This window comes from Felis catus, chromosome B4 (assembly GCF_018350175.1).
Source record: "Felis catus isolate Fca126 chromosome B4, F.catus_Fca126_mat1.0, whole genome shotgun sequence".
In the NCBI taxonomy this organism is placed as follows: Eukaryota; Metazoa; Chordata; class Mammalia; order Carnivora; family Felidae; genus Felis; species Felis catus.
Window position 1 is genome coordinate 103,706,987 of NC_058374.1, and position 16,186 is coordinate 103,723,172.

Below are 16,186 nucleotides of genomic sequence, written 5' to 3' on the forward strand. Positions count from 1 at the left end.
TTAGTTCCTCTCTTCTCTCTTTCTTGCCTTCCTTTGAGTTAATTGAATAGTTTTAGTTTTCTACTTTAATTAATCTGTTGGATTTTTAGCTATACTTATTTTTAGTGGTTGCTCAAGGAGATTACAATATGATTATTTAGTTTGTCATAGCTACTTAATATTGTACAACTTCACATAAAAATGTGAAGTTGCAGGGCACCTGGGTGGCTCAGTTGGTTAAGCAGCCAGCTTCAGCTCAGATCATGATCTCGCAGTCTGTGAGTTCGAGCCCTGCATCGGGCTCTGTGCTGACAGCTCAGAGCCTAGAGCCTGCTTCCAATTCTCTCTGTCTCTGTCTCCCTCTCTCTCTGACACTCCCCTGCTTGCTTTCTGTCTCTCTCTCTCAAAAATAATAAGCATTAAAAATATTAAGTTGCAAAAATACAATTCCATGCATTTTGCCATATTTTGTGCTATTCATGTCATGCACTTGATATCTGTATACTTTAAATAATTTACATATATGTACATTGTAAACCACAGTTTATTGTACTACGTTTCTTACAGGGCCAGTAGAGATTTAAATGAATTGAGAAAAGATCACATATCTTTTCTATATAATTATTGTTTCTGGTGTTCTTTATTTCAGTGTCATTTCATCCAGGGTCATACTTCTAGTGTCATTGCCCTTTAACTTTCTTAAGACTTTCTTCCGTGCAGGTATGCTTGCATCAAATTCTCTCAGATTTTATTTACTTTAAATAGATTTATTTTGCTTCCACTTTTGAAGGATTTTTTTCTCTGGATATAAAATTCTGGATGGATAGTTACCCCATCTCCCTGGGACCCTCCACACCCCAGTATTTTTCACTTTAAAAATGTCATTCCTTTGTCTTCTAGTACTTATTGTTTCTGATGAGATGTCAGCTGCCATTTATATCCTTAGCTCTGGTGTGTGATACATGTTACCTCTTCTGGCACTTCTCAAGACATTTTTCTTTATCTTTTCTTTAAGGCAGTTTGTCAGTGATAAGACTAATGTGCTTTTTGTTGCATTTGTTTTTTGCTAAGGGTTCATTTAATTTTTTGTATTGATAAATTAATATTTTCTGAAATTTGAGAAATTTCTGGTCATTATTTTTTCAAATATTTTTCTTCCTTCTTCTATCCTATTCTGAGACTCCATTTATAACCTCTTGATATCATCATCCTTTAAGTGACTGAGGCTTTATTAATTTTTTTCATTTTTTTCTATGTTCTTCAGATTGAGTTCTATTGATGTTTCACCAAGTTTATTGACAATATTCTGCTGTCTTTAAGCTGTTATAAGTCCAATGAATGTTTCATTTCAGATGTATTTTTAAGTTCTAGAATTTTGATTAATTCTGTTTCATTATCTCTGTTTCTCTGCTGAAATTCCCTATTTGGTTTCTAATTATGGTCATGTTTTCTGTTAAGTAAAATAAAATATTTACATAGTTTTAAATTTATTTTCTGATAATTCCTACACTTGAGGTATTCTGTGATTTTTTTCTGTTGAACACTTTTTTCTCTTGACTATGAGTCACATTTTCCTGTCACTAGTAATTTTCCTGCCTGCCTTGTAATTTTTAAACTTATATTAGACTTTGCTGGAGATGTTTTGCATAAACTCTGGATTTTGTTGTCTTGTTCTTAAGGGTGTTAGTCTTTATTCTAATACACTATTAAATTACTGAATGATGATTTTGTGAGTATGTGGTTTTGGTTTCTCTATTATTTACAGAGGAAATTCCTTGATCCTGGAACAGAGAATAAAGTAAATATATGATCCTTTCAGGATTTTAATATGAGGCCTATGCTATTTACCAAGCCCTTAATTTGGTGGGATTGAAACTCCAAATTCCAAGGGTGGCTGGGGGGCTCAGTCAGTTAAGCGTCCGACTTTAGCTCAGGTCCTGATCTCACAGCTCCTGAGTTGGAGCCCCGTGTCCGACTCTGTGCTGCCAGCTCGAAGCCTGGAGCCCACTTCAGATTCTGCAATTCCCAGTTTCTCTGCCCTTCCCCCACTCATGTTCTGTTTCTTCCTCCTTCAAAAATAAATAAACTTTAAAAAAAATTAAAAAATATTGAAACTCCAAATTCTGTCTCTCCTGCACTGGGAAGCAATTAAAATTTCTACTCAGTTTTCCGTCTGTTTCTTTCCACTGTGTTCCTCAGTCTGTCCTTATACATGTATGATTAAGAGAGTAGCCAAGGATTTCAGAGGAGTTTAGACCCAGAATTTAGGCCTACCCCCTTTTTGGCTCCCTCCTTTTCCAGCTACTTTGGCAGTCTCACATTCCATTCTCTGACACCCCAAACCACAAGCTGTTTGTTTGTTTGTTTGTTTGTTTGTTTGTTTGTTTCCTCCATCCAGGGTGCATGGTTGTCTGCAGATTTAATCTGATACAAACTGCTGTTGTATCATCAAAACAGATTCTCAAACTTACTATATTTGGGTGCTGAAATATTTTGATATACATTTTTGACTGCCTCTGCAAAATTATTTTTTGCATGATTTTGACATTTCTAGTCACACTGAACATTTTATTTACAATAGCCTTACTGAATATTTTGTGATAAGCACATAGAAGAGAGGTTTACATTGCAGTAATATACATGACTCTAAAAGGAACAGTAGATATTTTTGTTCTTACAAATATTTTGGCAATCAAGGACTTTTCTATTGGCTACTTTATTTCACAGAATCCCCAGTCTCACTCGATCTTTTGATCCTTTCTCCTCTATTGGTTGTTTCTCTTTCCATCTCCTTTTATTCTCTCCCCCCACCCTTACCCAGTGTGTGTGTGTGTGTGTGTGTGTGTGTGTGTATGCATGTCTCATGGAATCCCTGTAAACTCCAAATTCTTTTTTCTCTTTTGTAGAACTTTCCCCAAACTTTAGATCAGGATTCCTTTTGTATATTTTAATCTATCAAGGTTTTCTGTGCAACTACACTCTTTAGAAAACAGGAATTGTTTCAAGCAGCATTTCATTACAATCGACATTGGTGACACTTGTTCATCAATCAATACTGGTTACAGAATTGGTGACACTTTCTTCTTGAAATCTGTGCATGCATTCATCCATTTGTTCATTTATTTGTTAAAAAAAATACTTCCTTTCTAATGTTTTCTTTATTTTGGAGAGAGAGAGAAAGAGAGAGAGAGTGCATAAGCAGGGGAGGGGCTGAGAGAGGTGGGGACAGAGGATCTAAAGCTGACTCCACACTAACAGCTGCAAGCCCTATGTGGGGCTCAAACTCAGGAACCATGAGATCATGACCTGAGGTAAAGTCAGATGCTCAACCGAGTAAGCCACACAGGTGCCCCTGTTAAACAAATATTTCTTAATATCAATATATGCCAGATATTACAGGCTTACCTAAGTTTTTTTTATGATTTTTTTTCCAGTTCTATTTGCCCATTTACTACTGACTTTACAGAGACTCAGTTCATCATCTGCTGTTGTGAAACTATATATACAAATAGTCCCTTTAAATGTTTATTTACTCTTATGATTTCCAAGCTTATATATGCATAATTATCCCAAATTGGCCTTTCTTGACCTCTTAGGCTAACTAACCCAATCTTCTCCTCCCAAGATATCTCTATTTATTTATGTTAACAAGATATGAAACTAACATGTAATTTACTCGAATCCCTCAAACAAATCCCCCCAAACCAGTATGTCTCATTTCTTCATTAGTGTCAATGATTCAGTTTAGTCTCCAGGTGTTATAGAGTTGTTCTTAATAGACAAGTAACTGCTATGTAATTACTCCCTAAGAACTGCTTCAGATAAATAATTTCAAATCAAATTTGTCGTTTTTGATGGATATTCTCATGAGATGGCTTGCTATCTAGAGCTGTCAAACTAGTGACTTTATAAAACAAATCAACTTATTTTCCCTCCAAGCAGAACATGTATAACCCATTTTCTTTACAGTGTTCTCCAAAAACAAAGCAAAACAAAAGTTTTACTGAGATATTTTTATAAGTAAGCTGTGCATTCAGTAATACTTGATTTAAAAACTATTATTATTATATCTGTGGTCCATAGAGTTTTGGGTCCCCCAGTTGTCTATCTCTACGTGCGGTAGGACAGACACTTTAAACATTTTTAGGAAATTTTTTCCTGTTTACAGATACTTCTTCAGTTCTTTTTCATGTGAATGGAATACGTTGAGATGATTTAATTTGGCACACTAATAACAGTATGTCAGTCCATATTCCCAGCTTTGTAACACCACCTGAAATCATGTTTATTTTGATAAATTCTGGCCCAGCTACTCCAAAATCTATTTCTGGAGTAAGCCAGACTGCTAGAGAGAAGAGTGCCTGAACTGAATAATTAGAACCTCTGAAGAAATAGTTGTACACAGCCATGTTTGATAGTTACACTGCTCAGTCACATTGAGAGACATTGTAAGAAAGAGCCAAGTTAAAGATACTTGGCATTTACTATGTAAGGATGTTGTTGAGGATATTGTTCATTAAATTACATTGTAACCTGTTTATCTGATTTTATTTTGAGAAATATATCTCTCATCTCAGTAACAGGCTATTGCATTTTCTTATTCATTTAATTTTTCTTTATTTATAATCACAGAGATTTACAATCTTGACTTTTTCCTTTGTATTACTTTCTGTAACACAGGGCCAAATCATAGCCTCCCTCTAGGAAGTGTACAGTGTACTTTTTATCTGTTGACCCGGTTCCTGGGTTCATTCTATGTTGTATTCTTCTCTGCCCAAAAAATAATCACATTCTACTGATATTCTTTTGCCTTTTTTAAAAGCTCTGTTTCTAATTATTCTTTGTTATTATTGTAATCTGCATTGTACTATATATATACAACATCTAACCACTTTCTATCAAATTAAACTTTTCCTATTAACTAGCTATGGGGAGGCTCAGGCTTTTCTTAAGTTTAGACTTTACAAATTCATTCTGTTGACTGCTCTCTAGTGCCTCCAGTAGTTACCTAAACTCACCTCTCAAACTTTCAGTGCCTTTCAGGACCATAACACAACACTTTATGGCCCCCTCTTTTTTCTTATTACTTCCTTAAACTTTCTTTATTCCAGTCTAGTATACTTTCTAGACTTTGACAATTTGTAGCTACTTATATCTTTCCCATACTCATTGTGTTTAAACATCTTTTCCAGCACGTATTTACCGATTCTCAATTGTTCCTCCAAATTATAGCCACTAGATATTCTTCCACTGAAACTTTCCTTTGGGCATCACCTATTTGTGGTGGTTTCTGTTAGCTAAATTACTTTTCATATGTGTATGAAAAACAACTTATACCCTAAGACTAATAACTTGCTCACACCATTCAGTGTGAATGTTCAGTAATTGCTATTGATTAAATTCAAATTAGTGCAAAATTTGTATCTGGTAGGCTGAAATATTTTTTGCACTGAACTTTTTAGGAATTTCTGTTTTTATATTGATTCATACTGTGTTAGTGTTGGTAAACTGTACTTTTATTTGTATAGGATCACATATTAGTACTTTGTGTTTCTAAAAAGACTGTAGATTATTTAAAATCAGTAGAGACAAAAATATTCTTAATAACCTAGGAAACATTGTGTTCATACTTTTTAAAATTTTATAAATATAATTTATAAATATAAATTTTCAGGCATCTGTTTTGCTTAAAAGAAAGTGTCTCTGCAGTGGAAGATAAAAATATAGTCATAAATAAAGAATTAAGGAAACTTGGTCTTTCATGTTAGTATACTTAATCAGGTCAGTGAGAAGTCAATACAGACTACCATAAGAATCTTATCATGGGAGGTTGGCAACTGCTCATAATTGATGTTCAGAAGTTTAGAGAATAATTACACTTTATACACACTTTCATCTTCTAAGTGGAACCCTACTAAATAGTCAGTAACAACTGACATGGATTCAACCTACAACAAATGTCACTTATATAGTTCTATAGCTTTCATTTCAATCATGATGAAAGTACTTCACAGATAAGAATAATTTATGAATAAAAATGTAATTTACGGAATACCTTGCCAGTGAATGTTGATCGCTTCATCACAGTTCAGTCATGTTTAGAAAATCTAAGCAAGCTGTGTGATTACTCCAGGAAGCATGGAATGATGTGTTCAAATTAGTACCATCTGTGGATAGAAAAAAATTGAGGTTTTTAGTCATTCTTAAAGAATGGAAATCTGATTCTCCATGCTAAAATGAGTGTAATCCTTTTTGTATCTGTAATTCAATAGGGCAGTTGCTTTGAAATAGTCTAGTTCAACACGCAGTTCATCAAAAGAGAAGATACCGCATATAAATGCTGGTCATTTATGAGTGCCACTGAGGTAGCCTTAAAAAAAAACTGTCTATGAGTTATACTATGTATTTGGCTTCAACTTAGATTTATTTCTGGTTTATCTTTCTAAATAAATTTGTTTGGGATATGTGCGTAAAATTTTGCACCACGTGAAAACCAAAGGACTGTTTGAATGAAACATAATTTATGCATACAGTCAACACTTATTGAATGCCCAGTATGTGCCAGACACTGTGTATCTGTGGAAGGTCCATCACTGTGTCTGTCAAATGGAGGGCAACTCAATTGTTGTTCCTCTTCCTTTAGTCAGGTTACAAAAAATTCTTCTTTTTTCCTTATCAAGTTAAATTACTATCCTTTTAGACCTTTTTTCCCCCCCTCTGTGTTATTTATTTGGAAAACACAAGGTCTGTGAACCAGAATTAATCTGCTGAAAATTTTTACTATGTAACATATTTTGCCATTGGAGTCTTCATTCCTAAGATCTGAATATTGGAGGGGGAAAAAATTGGTTATAGAACCATGGGCATTTAGTCATCCCTTTTGTTGAATTAGGAAAAGCGTAGACTCTTGCCTTCTCCAGTTCATTGGGTAACTAATGCATCCCTTTTTCTTTCCACTTTAATTGTTTAGTAAACCCTAGGTAAGGGAAATTGAACATGGAAGGGGTGGTTGATCATGGACTCAAAAGAGAGGGAAATGTGTAGATCATACTCCCTGTTTCCCAGGAAAGAAGAGAGTCTATGGTTTTAATGCAGATGAAAAGTCAATATTAAACTTTTCAAGTATCCCCACTGCTCTTAGGGATAAAACTAAAAATCTTGAATCCAGTTCAGAAGGCTCAACATTATCTGATTCTGGCTTTTATCTCCAGCTTCCTACCTTTATCCATGTCCTTGTGGACTCAGATATGTTTCTTAAGGGTTCCTAAAAACTACTCTCTTTTCCCTCAGAATCTTAACACATCCTGATGTTTTCGCCTAGGAAGCTACATCTTCTCTGTTATCTGATTAAATTAAAGCCTTTCCTGACCATTTATCTAAATCAAATCTCCTGTTACTCTCTCTTACTCATTTGCTCATACATTAAAAAAATATTTATTGAATGCCTGTTTTGTTGCAAGCATTACTCTAGACCTTCAGAGACACAGTCTAGTATGTAGATTGATATTTGCATGTGTATATAATAAATAATAAGCATACACGTTTTGGAGTAATTAATCTTTTTTATTGATATGAATGTAGAATCAAAACCTTTCTAGATCTTTGGTGTACATGTTGGAACGAAGTGACAATGAAAAGAGGATTAGAGAGCACCTGGGTGGCTCAGTTGGTTGAGCATATGGTTCTTGATTTTGGCTTAGATCATGATCCCAGAGTTGTGGGATCCAGTCTCACATCAGGCTATGCACTGAGTGTGAAGCCTTCTTAAGATTCATTTTCTCTCTCTCTTTCTCTCATTCTGTGTGTGTGTGTGTGTGTGTGTGTGTGTGTGTGTGTTCCTCTCCTTGTCTCTAAAATAAAATTTTAAAAAAATTAAAAAAAGAAAAAAGGATTAGGCCTATTGAAGATGGGTTTTCAGAGTAGAATTAATATTTATAGGAGGGTGACTATCAGTTCAAAACAATGAGGTACAGGGGCACCTGGGTGGCTCAGTAGGTTAAACTTCTGACTCTTGATTTCAGCTCAGGTCATGATCTCATAGTTCATGAGATCAAGCGCCACATTGGGCTCTGCACTGGCAGCACAGAGCCTGCTTAGGATTCTCTCTCTCCCTCTCTTTCTGCCCCCTCTTCTCCTCAAATAAATAAATAAAAACATTTTAAAAACCCAATGAAGGACAAACTAATAGAGGTATCTGGAAATAAGTTTTAAAAGAAGCCTCTAAAGATTTTGAGTTTCCTTTTGCTCTACATATTTAAGCAGAGGCCAGAAAAGTAGAAATTGGTCATTTTATAGGAGGAAATTGTATTAGTTTTCTATTGTCATGTCACAAGTTATCACAAATTTAGTGGTTTAAAACAACACTTATTGTTTATTACACAGTTCTGTTGGTCAGAAGTTTGCCTATGTTATGCCTGGATTCCTTACCCAGAGATTCACAAGCTGAAATCAAGGTGTCATTCAGCTGTATTCTCATGTGGAGCTCAATCCTCTTCTAAACTCACAAGTTTGTGGCAGAATTTGGTTTCTTACAGTTGTAGATCTCAGATTCCCATTTCCTGGCTGGCTCATAGCCAAGAGGTTGCTCTTAATTTCTAGAGATAGTCCTAGATTCTTTACCATATGGCCCTCTTCTTCAAAACCAGCAATGGATAAATTTTTGTACATTGAATATATCTCTTGTCTAGAATATGTTACTTCCTCTGTAATGAGCCAAAGAAAACTCTCTGCTTTTAAAGAACTCGTGCTATAAAATCAGGTCTACTGGATAATCTCTGCCTCTTTTGTTTATTTTTTATTTTTTAAAAGTTTTCATTAAATTTCAGTTAACAGTATAATACTGGCTTCAGGTGTACACTATAATAATTCAACATTTCCATACAACACCCAGGGCTTATCACAAGTATATTCCTTAACTGATTTGGTTTCTTAATTACAGCTGAAAAAACTTTTCCATATCAGCACCTATAGCAGTGCTTGGTTGAAAAACTGAACGGAGGGGAGTATACAGGGGCCAGGAATCTTGGGGGACATCTGCCTACCTAAAGGTCAGACATAAAAAGACAAATTGACCAGGATCATCTCTAAACTTCTTTCAAATTCTAACCCTGTCATCTTTTGATTCATTTGCCTGTTCCATGAATTCAACCACCAAAATAGATCTAAAAATGTATTTATTTCTTATTGCTACTGTCTTCTTTGTCCTGAACACATCCAGTGGTCTATAAATTTGTCCCTTCTCCTGTTGTGTAATTACCAGACAAGACTTGATAAAATGTATTTCTGAACATCTCACTCTGACACCTTGATAGCTTTCTATTGCCTGACAAACTGTAAGTCCTTCTAACACAGTATGTTCCCCAGTTATTGTATAGCCTTTCTGTTTGTAATTGCCAATATGAATTATAAACTATAGTTGAACTTGACTTAGATCACATTACCCTCTCTTCTAAGTCTCTACCTTTATAATCAGTGAAATTCTATCTCACATGCCACCTTTTCACTTAAAACTTTCCTGAACCCTCAAATCACCCATATGTCTAAATTTGTTTTCTCTTCAGGTGGTCTGAGTTCAAATTTAGTGGCTACGAGATTTAAGTAAATTATGGAAGTTCTACCTTTTATAGAAATTCAATTTAAATTTTTTTTAATGTTTATTTTTGAGAGAGAGAGAGGGAGAGAGAGAGTGCAAACAGGGAAGGGGCAGAGAGAGAGGGAGACACAGAATCAGAAGCAGGCTCCAGGCTCTGAGCTGTCAGCACAGAACCCGACGGAGGGCTCAAACCCACAAACCATGAGATCATGACCTGAGCCAAAGTCGGATGCTTAACCAACTGAGTTACCCAGGTGCCCCTGGAAATTCTATTTTTTAATCAGATCTAAAACTGATTCCTCTATAAGGTATATTTTCCTTAAAAATAACTTTTTCTCTAGTTGCTTTTCTGCATAACTAAAAATAGAAGAGGGGTGTGTTGTAGGTAGCATATCAAGTATTCTGTTTTTAATGCTGCTTTGAAGGTTAATGTTTAATTAAATACAGTAAGGTTCAATGATAACTATTAGTATTGGAAAATAGAGTAATTTAATCTAATCATATGGCTTTAAGTTATCTACTTCTTGTTTTCCATTGCATTAGACTTTGTCTTCTCTCCCAGATTTAGGCAAATATATAAGCAATAGATCTATAGATAATTCAATAAAAATTTAAGATGAAATTAAAATTTTTAACTGGAGTCTAGGCTTTTCTACAGAACTCCAGACTAATGTATCCATCTACTATTTGACATCTCTTTCTGGGTATCTCATAGGCATTTCAAAGTTAACATGCTCAAAATAAATTCTTAATCTCTCTCCCCAAATCTTACTCTTTCCAGCTTGGTTAATAATGACTTCATTTTTCTGTTTGCTCAACCCAGTGACCATAGGGCCTTCCTCTACTCTCTCTTTCCCTTCCACCTCACATGTCATGCATCAGCAAATCCTGTCAGCTCCCTTTCAAATGATGTTCAGCATCTGAAAGCTTCTGTTCATTTCTGCTGCTGCAATCTGGGTCAGACCATCATGATCTGTTGTGTTGACATTGCAACAGCCTACTAATTGCTCTCCCTGTTTTCACCCTTATCTCCCTTCAGTCTATGCTCTGCACAGTGACTGGTGCAATTCCATGAAAACATGTTAGAGCCTGTCATTCCTCTGCTCAAATGAAAGTCATTAACAATGTCCTACAATGTCATACACAATCTAGCCTTCATTATTTCCTCTTAGACCGCAACTCCTTCTAGCCACATTGGCCTCCTTGTTATTCTCCAAATATACCAAGCATAGCTCCAACTTAGTGCCTATAATCATGCATTTTCCCCTGCAGGGAATGTCCTTTTTTCAAATATTCCCATGGTTTTCCCCAAGCCTTCATCAGGAACTTCATGCCTTCTAATCTAAAGAGCTTAGATTAGAACTTCACATCTTCTCTGACTACTCAATTAAAAATTTCAATATCCCTAGATCATCTCTCTTTCTTATTTCTTCCCTATTTCTCCCCATAACAGCAATCATCATCTAAAATATTATATACAATATTTACTTATACTTTTATTATGTAAGTGCTGTTAAGCACTTGACACAAATTAGGTGCTCATTAGATATTTATTGAATCCTGAATTAATATGATATGTTTAGGGGTCACCTGGATAGCTCAGTCAGTTAAGCATCTGACTTTGGATCACGTCATGATCTTGCAGTTCCTGAATTCTGGCTGCATATCAGTCTCTGCACTGACAAAGCAGAGCCTGGTTGGGATTCTCTCTTGCCCTCTCCCTTTCCATCCCTCCCCCATTTGTGCACTCTCCCCGCTCTCTTTCAAAATAAGTAAATAAACTTAAAAAAAACATATGATGTTTAGGAATGAATGGGTTTTCTAACTCATCATTTTCTTACTTTTAAATGTGACTATTGTTATACAGCTTTTGTGAATTATATAATTTTCACACAAGTCACTTGGTATCATTCTGTCTCAGCCTTCTAAGCAAAAACCCTTGTACACACACACAGGGAAAGGCATGGTTGAAGAAAGTGCTTATACCACTTAGTGCATTGTTCTTTCGTATTCCTAACCATAACATGCTTGTATTATTACTAATTCAATAAATGGCTATTTCCTGAAAATAAGACATAAGCCTTATGTATATTGAATCCTTAACACCAGGCTCAGAGCCTGACACATGATATGTATATAGCAAACCAGTGGTTAATATGAAATCTATTAAGTGACTCCAAGTAGGACTATGTGATTGTGGGTAATAGACAGATACCTTAGTCTGTGTATTTTTTAAATTTTTTTAATGTTTATTTTTGAGAGAGAGAGAAAGAGAGAGAGAGACAGAACACGAGCAGGGGAGGGTCAGACAGAGAGGGAGACACAGAATCCAAAGTAGGCTCCAAGCTCTGAGCTGTCAGCACAGAGCCCTACATGGGGCTCGAACTCACGAACTGTGAAATCATGGCCTGAACAGAAGTCCGATGCTCAACCGACTAAGCCACCCAGGGGCCCCTTAGTCTGTGTATTAATATTAGTCTGCTGGATGATATTCTAGAAAAGATTTTGTCAGTTTTAGATATATGCAAGATAAAATAAAAATCAGCTAATTAAATAAATCAATTAAGTTAATATTGTTTATTTAGAACTATTTTATATTCAGCATTTACTATGTATAAGATGTAATTGTGTCTAATATAGACATTTAAATATGAGTATGTTTTTCTTGGGAACTGAATATTAAAACTCAGACCATACCCAGGGGAGTACATAGTTTAAATGAGCATATAATTTTCTTTTGTACCAGTACTTATATATGAAGCCAAAGTAAGTTTATATAAGATTCTTATGAGTGAATTTGGGAGCAAAATTGGGAATTAATAAAATCACAGTTGTTTTGCCCTCTACCGTTTGAACCAGCAGTCTCTGAAGCATCACCTTAAGGTTCTGCTCATTAAATGTGGTGATACTAATCTAAGGGCAGTTGTAATAAGAGTTGCCACTAGGTGCATAATAGGGACATATTTTTTAATCCATTTCTTCCTTCCATTTACAAAATGTTTGGTAATTCTAATTGTTTTCAATTTTTCTCCCTTAATTTTTAGTCCCCAGTGTACCCACAAATATTGCTTTTTCTAATGTTCAGTCAACTAGTGCAACATTAACATGGATGAAACCTGACTCTATTCTTGGCTACTTCCAAAATTACAAGATCACCACTCAGTTGCGGGCTCAGAAATGCATAGAATGGGATTCTGAAGAATGTGTTGAGTATCAAAAAACCCAATACCTTTATGAAGCTAACCTAACTGAAGAGACAGTGTATGGATTAAAGAAATTTAGATGGTACAGATTCCAAGTGGCTGCCAGCACCAATGCTGGTTATGGCAATGCTTCAAATTGGATATCTACACAAACCCTGCCTGGCCGTAAGTATTATCTTGTATGTGTATTTATACTTCTGCATTCAAGAAAAAGATCTTTGAATGATTTTCCACAAAAATCACTCAAAGTATATGTAATAATTGCTCTTGCAACTTTAATTTTATTTTTAAAACTAACTAGTTAGCCTACTTGCTTAGACAGCATTAATCATAATTAGCTAAATAAATTTCTGGTACTTATCCTGAACACTATCTACATGGAATTTTAATGGCTTCTATGCAAAAGAAATAAGTATTACACACTTATAAGTAAATACATATACACACACATTGATATCTGTTAATGATTTCTACTTAAAACAGTTGTGTATAAAATCACTGAACATGAAAATAACTGAATTAGTGTATACACTAATGCACATAGTACCATTTGTTTTTAATTTAATTGAATCCCAATGGGAAATTCAATTTCAAACATTATTTGTTAGGGCTTTTCTCAGGCTTTCAGAGTTGTACCAAGGTCCTAGAGTCTTCTCTTGCAATAAAGCATTATGTGCCTCTTTGTAGTATCATTAAGCTATACTGATTGCCACTGAGCACCCTTAGTCCATGCCTACCTTTTCCCTTCATGTATAGATGCTTTGCTGGTTTTAAGGCAGACTTTACAACCTTTTCAGTGACTTTAGGCACACGTGTGCGTGCACACACACACGCACACACACACACACACACACACACACACACACACACACACACTCTTGCAATAGCTGAGACAGATCTTTCAGCAAGCAGCTTTTCAGCTTGTGCTTTTTACCTAATAAAATTCTGAGGAAGGAAATACCAAGAGTGCAACTCCTAGCTTGAGATATGGGGAAGGAAAAAATACAGAGAAAAAACACATAATAATTTTTCAAAATTATTCTGCCATCTACCTATCTTTCAGGACTTTTGTATTCAAGAAAAATCTCTTTACATGCTTTTCCATAGAAATCACTCAAAGTATAGGTAAAGATGCTCTTGCTACTTTAGTTTTATATTTTAAAACTAACTGATTACTCTACTTGGTTAGATACTATAACTACCCATTAGTAAGTAAATAAATGTCTATTATTTATCCTGAACACTATCTACATAGAATCGTAATGTCTTCCATAAAAAAAACAAATAAATTATAAATCAAGTCCTGCAAGTCAGAGCTCAGGAATGGCTGCACCATCTGAAATGCCACTTCCACCCCAAGATATCCATAGCAAATTTCAAGTTGGCCAGGTCGCCCATCTCAACACCATCCCACATAAGCCATCCAAATAGGGACCTTAAGTTATCATTCTTCTCTCTTGATCAAGACTGTTACTAGATAATTCCTTTCAAATCCAAATCACATTTTCCTAAAAGTTTTTGACACCTATAGGTAGAGTAACATACACACTTGCAAAGACACGCACGCACACACACACACACACACACACACACACACACACACACAGATTGTCAGTGATAAATAGATGCTGTTGTAGATCTTTATAGATAGAGAAATAAACTTTGATCTAGAAGTTTTATTTTTAGGTCCCTGTTGTGCCTCTTGTTACTCTTCCCAGGAGTACCTGGCATAATGTTTGCATAAAATTCCAATCAATATTTGTTAGTGCAACACAACATTTGAGATAGAATCCACGTGATTCAGCCTTCAACACAATTATCCAGCTTCTGCTCCTTGTAGCACTTTGACTTGGGTTCTATAGTATCCTCTTTTCTGGTTTTTCTCCTATCTTCGCTGGTAACTCTTTTCAGTCTTCTTTGCTCATACTTTTTTCAACTCTAAGTGTTGGAGAGCCCATATATCTATATTTGACCTTTTTCTGTTTCAACACACAACCCTTAGGAGATCTGACCTTGAAGTAACCTTATCCTGTCCTATGGCTTTAAAGTCTTATTCTCAAATATCTATTTCCAGCTCTGACTCCTCCCTAGAACTCAGATCAGTATATGTACCTGGTCAACTGACATCATTGGGCATGTGTGTCAAATATAACTCTAAAAGTTAATGTGGTCTAAACACTAAACCTTTCATCCTCCAACCTTCCCTGTTTCAGTAAAGTTCACCATTACTCATCTGGTTGCAGAAAATGAAAATCTAGGCAGAATTCTGTTCCTCCTCAACTCTGCCAATGATTTATTTCAACTGTGCCATTTAAATACATCCCTTCATTTGCATTGCTATAATACCAGTCCTATCCTTGTTACTACTACCACTGCATTGACCTCTTACTGACTTCCTGAGCTTTTAGGCCCATCTTTTTAAACCTAAATCAGATGATGTCACTTCTTTGTTTAAAGCCATTCAAATAATTTCCATTACTTTAGAATAATTCAAATTTCTTAACACGATTAACAAAGCCCTACATGACCTGGCTCTTACTTAACCCTCTAACCTCATCTGTAACTACTTTCCCCTCATTATACTCACCATTTACTTTTTCTGTTGCTTAATTGCACTTGACTCCCAGAACTTGGGCCTTTGCACCCCTTCTTCCTTTTGACTGGGATGCTCTTTTACTTCCATCTTCACATGAGCAGCTTTTCATAATGTATACCTCTACTTAAATGATTCCTGCCCAAAATGGATTTCTCTGACCACCCAATTTAAAATAGCCTTGCAGTATTTTTCTAGAATGCCGTCTTACCTTAATGAGCATTTATAATTAGGCAATAGCTTTTTATTTGTTTGTTTTTAGAATCTGTCTTGACCATTGCTATTTCTATTGCCTAGAGAATGGTTCCTGGTAAGAGTAGGTACTCTGTAAATATTTTCTAAGTGAGTGAAACTAGATTTAATAAGCTGAAGTGGGTAGGGGAGAATGAACTGTCTTCCAGTTCAGGTGATACTCAGCATAATGGTGCCATAACACAGAGAAGAAAACTATGGAACAATCAAATTTGGGCTGGGTTTATTAAATAAATATGGTTATTTTGAACCTACTGATTTTGAGAAGAAGTAACTATTCTAATCCAATTAACTAGAAAACAGAAAGAAATACATACTTAGAGATAAGAAAGTAGGTAAAGTAGGAGTTTTAGTTTCATCAGCCAATAGGAATAAATAAAAATCACACATGAAGATTTGATTAAAAAATGATACATTGACTGAATGAATAAACTTTAAAGTCCCAGAAGGGCAACTGGGTGGCTCAGTCGGTTAGGCGATGGACTTCAGCTCAGGTCATGATCTCACAGTTTGTGAGTTCGAGCCCCACATCAGGCTCTGTGCTGACAGCTCAGAGCCTGGAGCCTG

The 16,186-nt window shown here is 35.5% G+C and overlaps 1 protein-coding gene and 1 long non-coding RNA gene across 7 annotated transcripts in view; one reads left to right on the forward strand and one right to left on the reverse strand.

The window, feature by feature from the left end:
- The window catches only part of PTPRQ (protein tyrosine phosphatase receptor type Q), a 255,558-nt gene that overhangs the window by 145,435 nt on the left and 93,937 nt on the right, over positions 1-16,186 (forward strand). For all 3 annotated transcript variants that reach the window (XM_045062106.1, XM_045062108.1, XM_045062107.1), the window contains exon 43: positions 12,616-12,939. In XM_045062106.1, coding sequence (XP_044918041.1) covers positions 12,616-12,939 — 324 coding nt within the window. The remainder of the gene's footprint in view (positions 1-12,615; positions 12,940-16,186) is intronic.
- Positions 1-16,186, reverse strand: part of LOC111561396 — a 166,661-nt gene that overhangs the window by 33,232 nt on the left and 117,243 nt on the right. For all 4 annotated transcript variants that reach the window (XR_002743955.2, XR_002743953.2, XR_006600895.1 and 1 more), the window contains exon 2: positions 6,035-6,146. This is a non-coding gene — a long non-coding RNA (uncharacterized LOC111561396). The remainder of the gene's footprint in view (positions 1-6,034; positions 6,147-16,186) is intronic.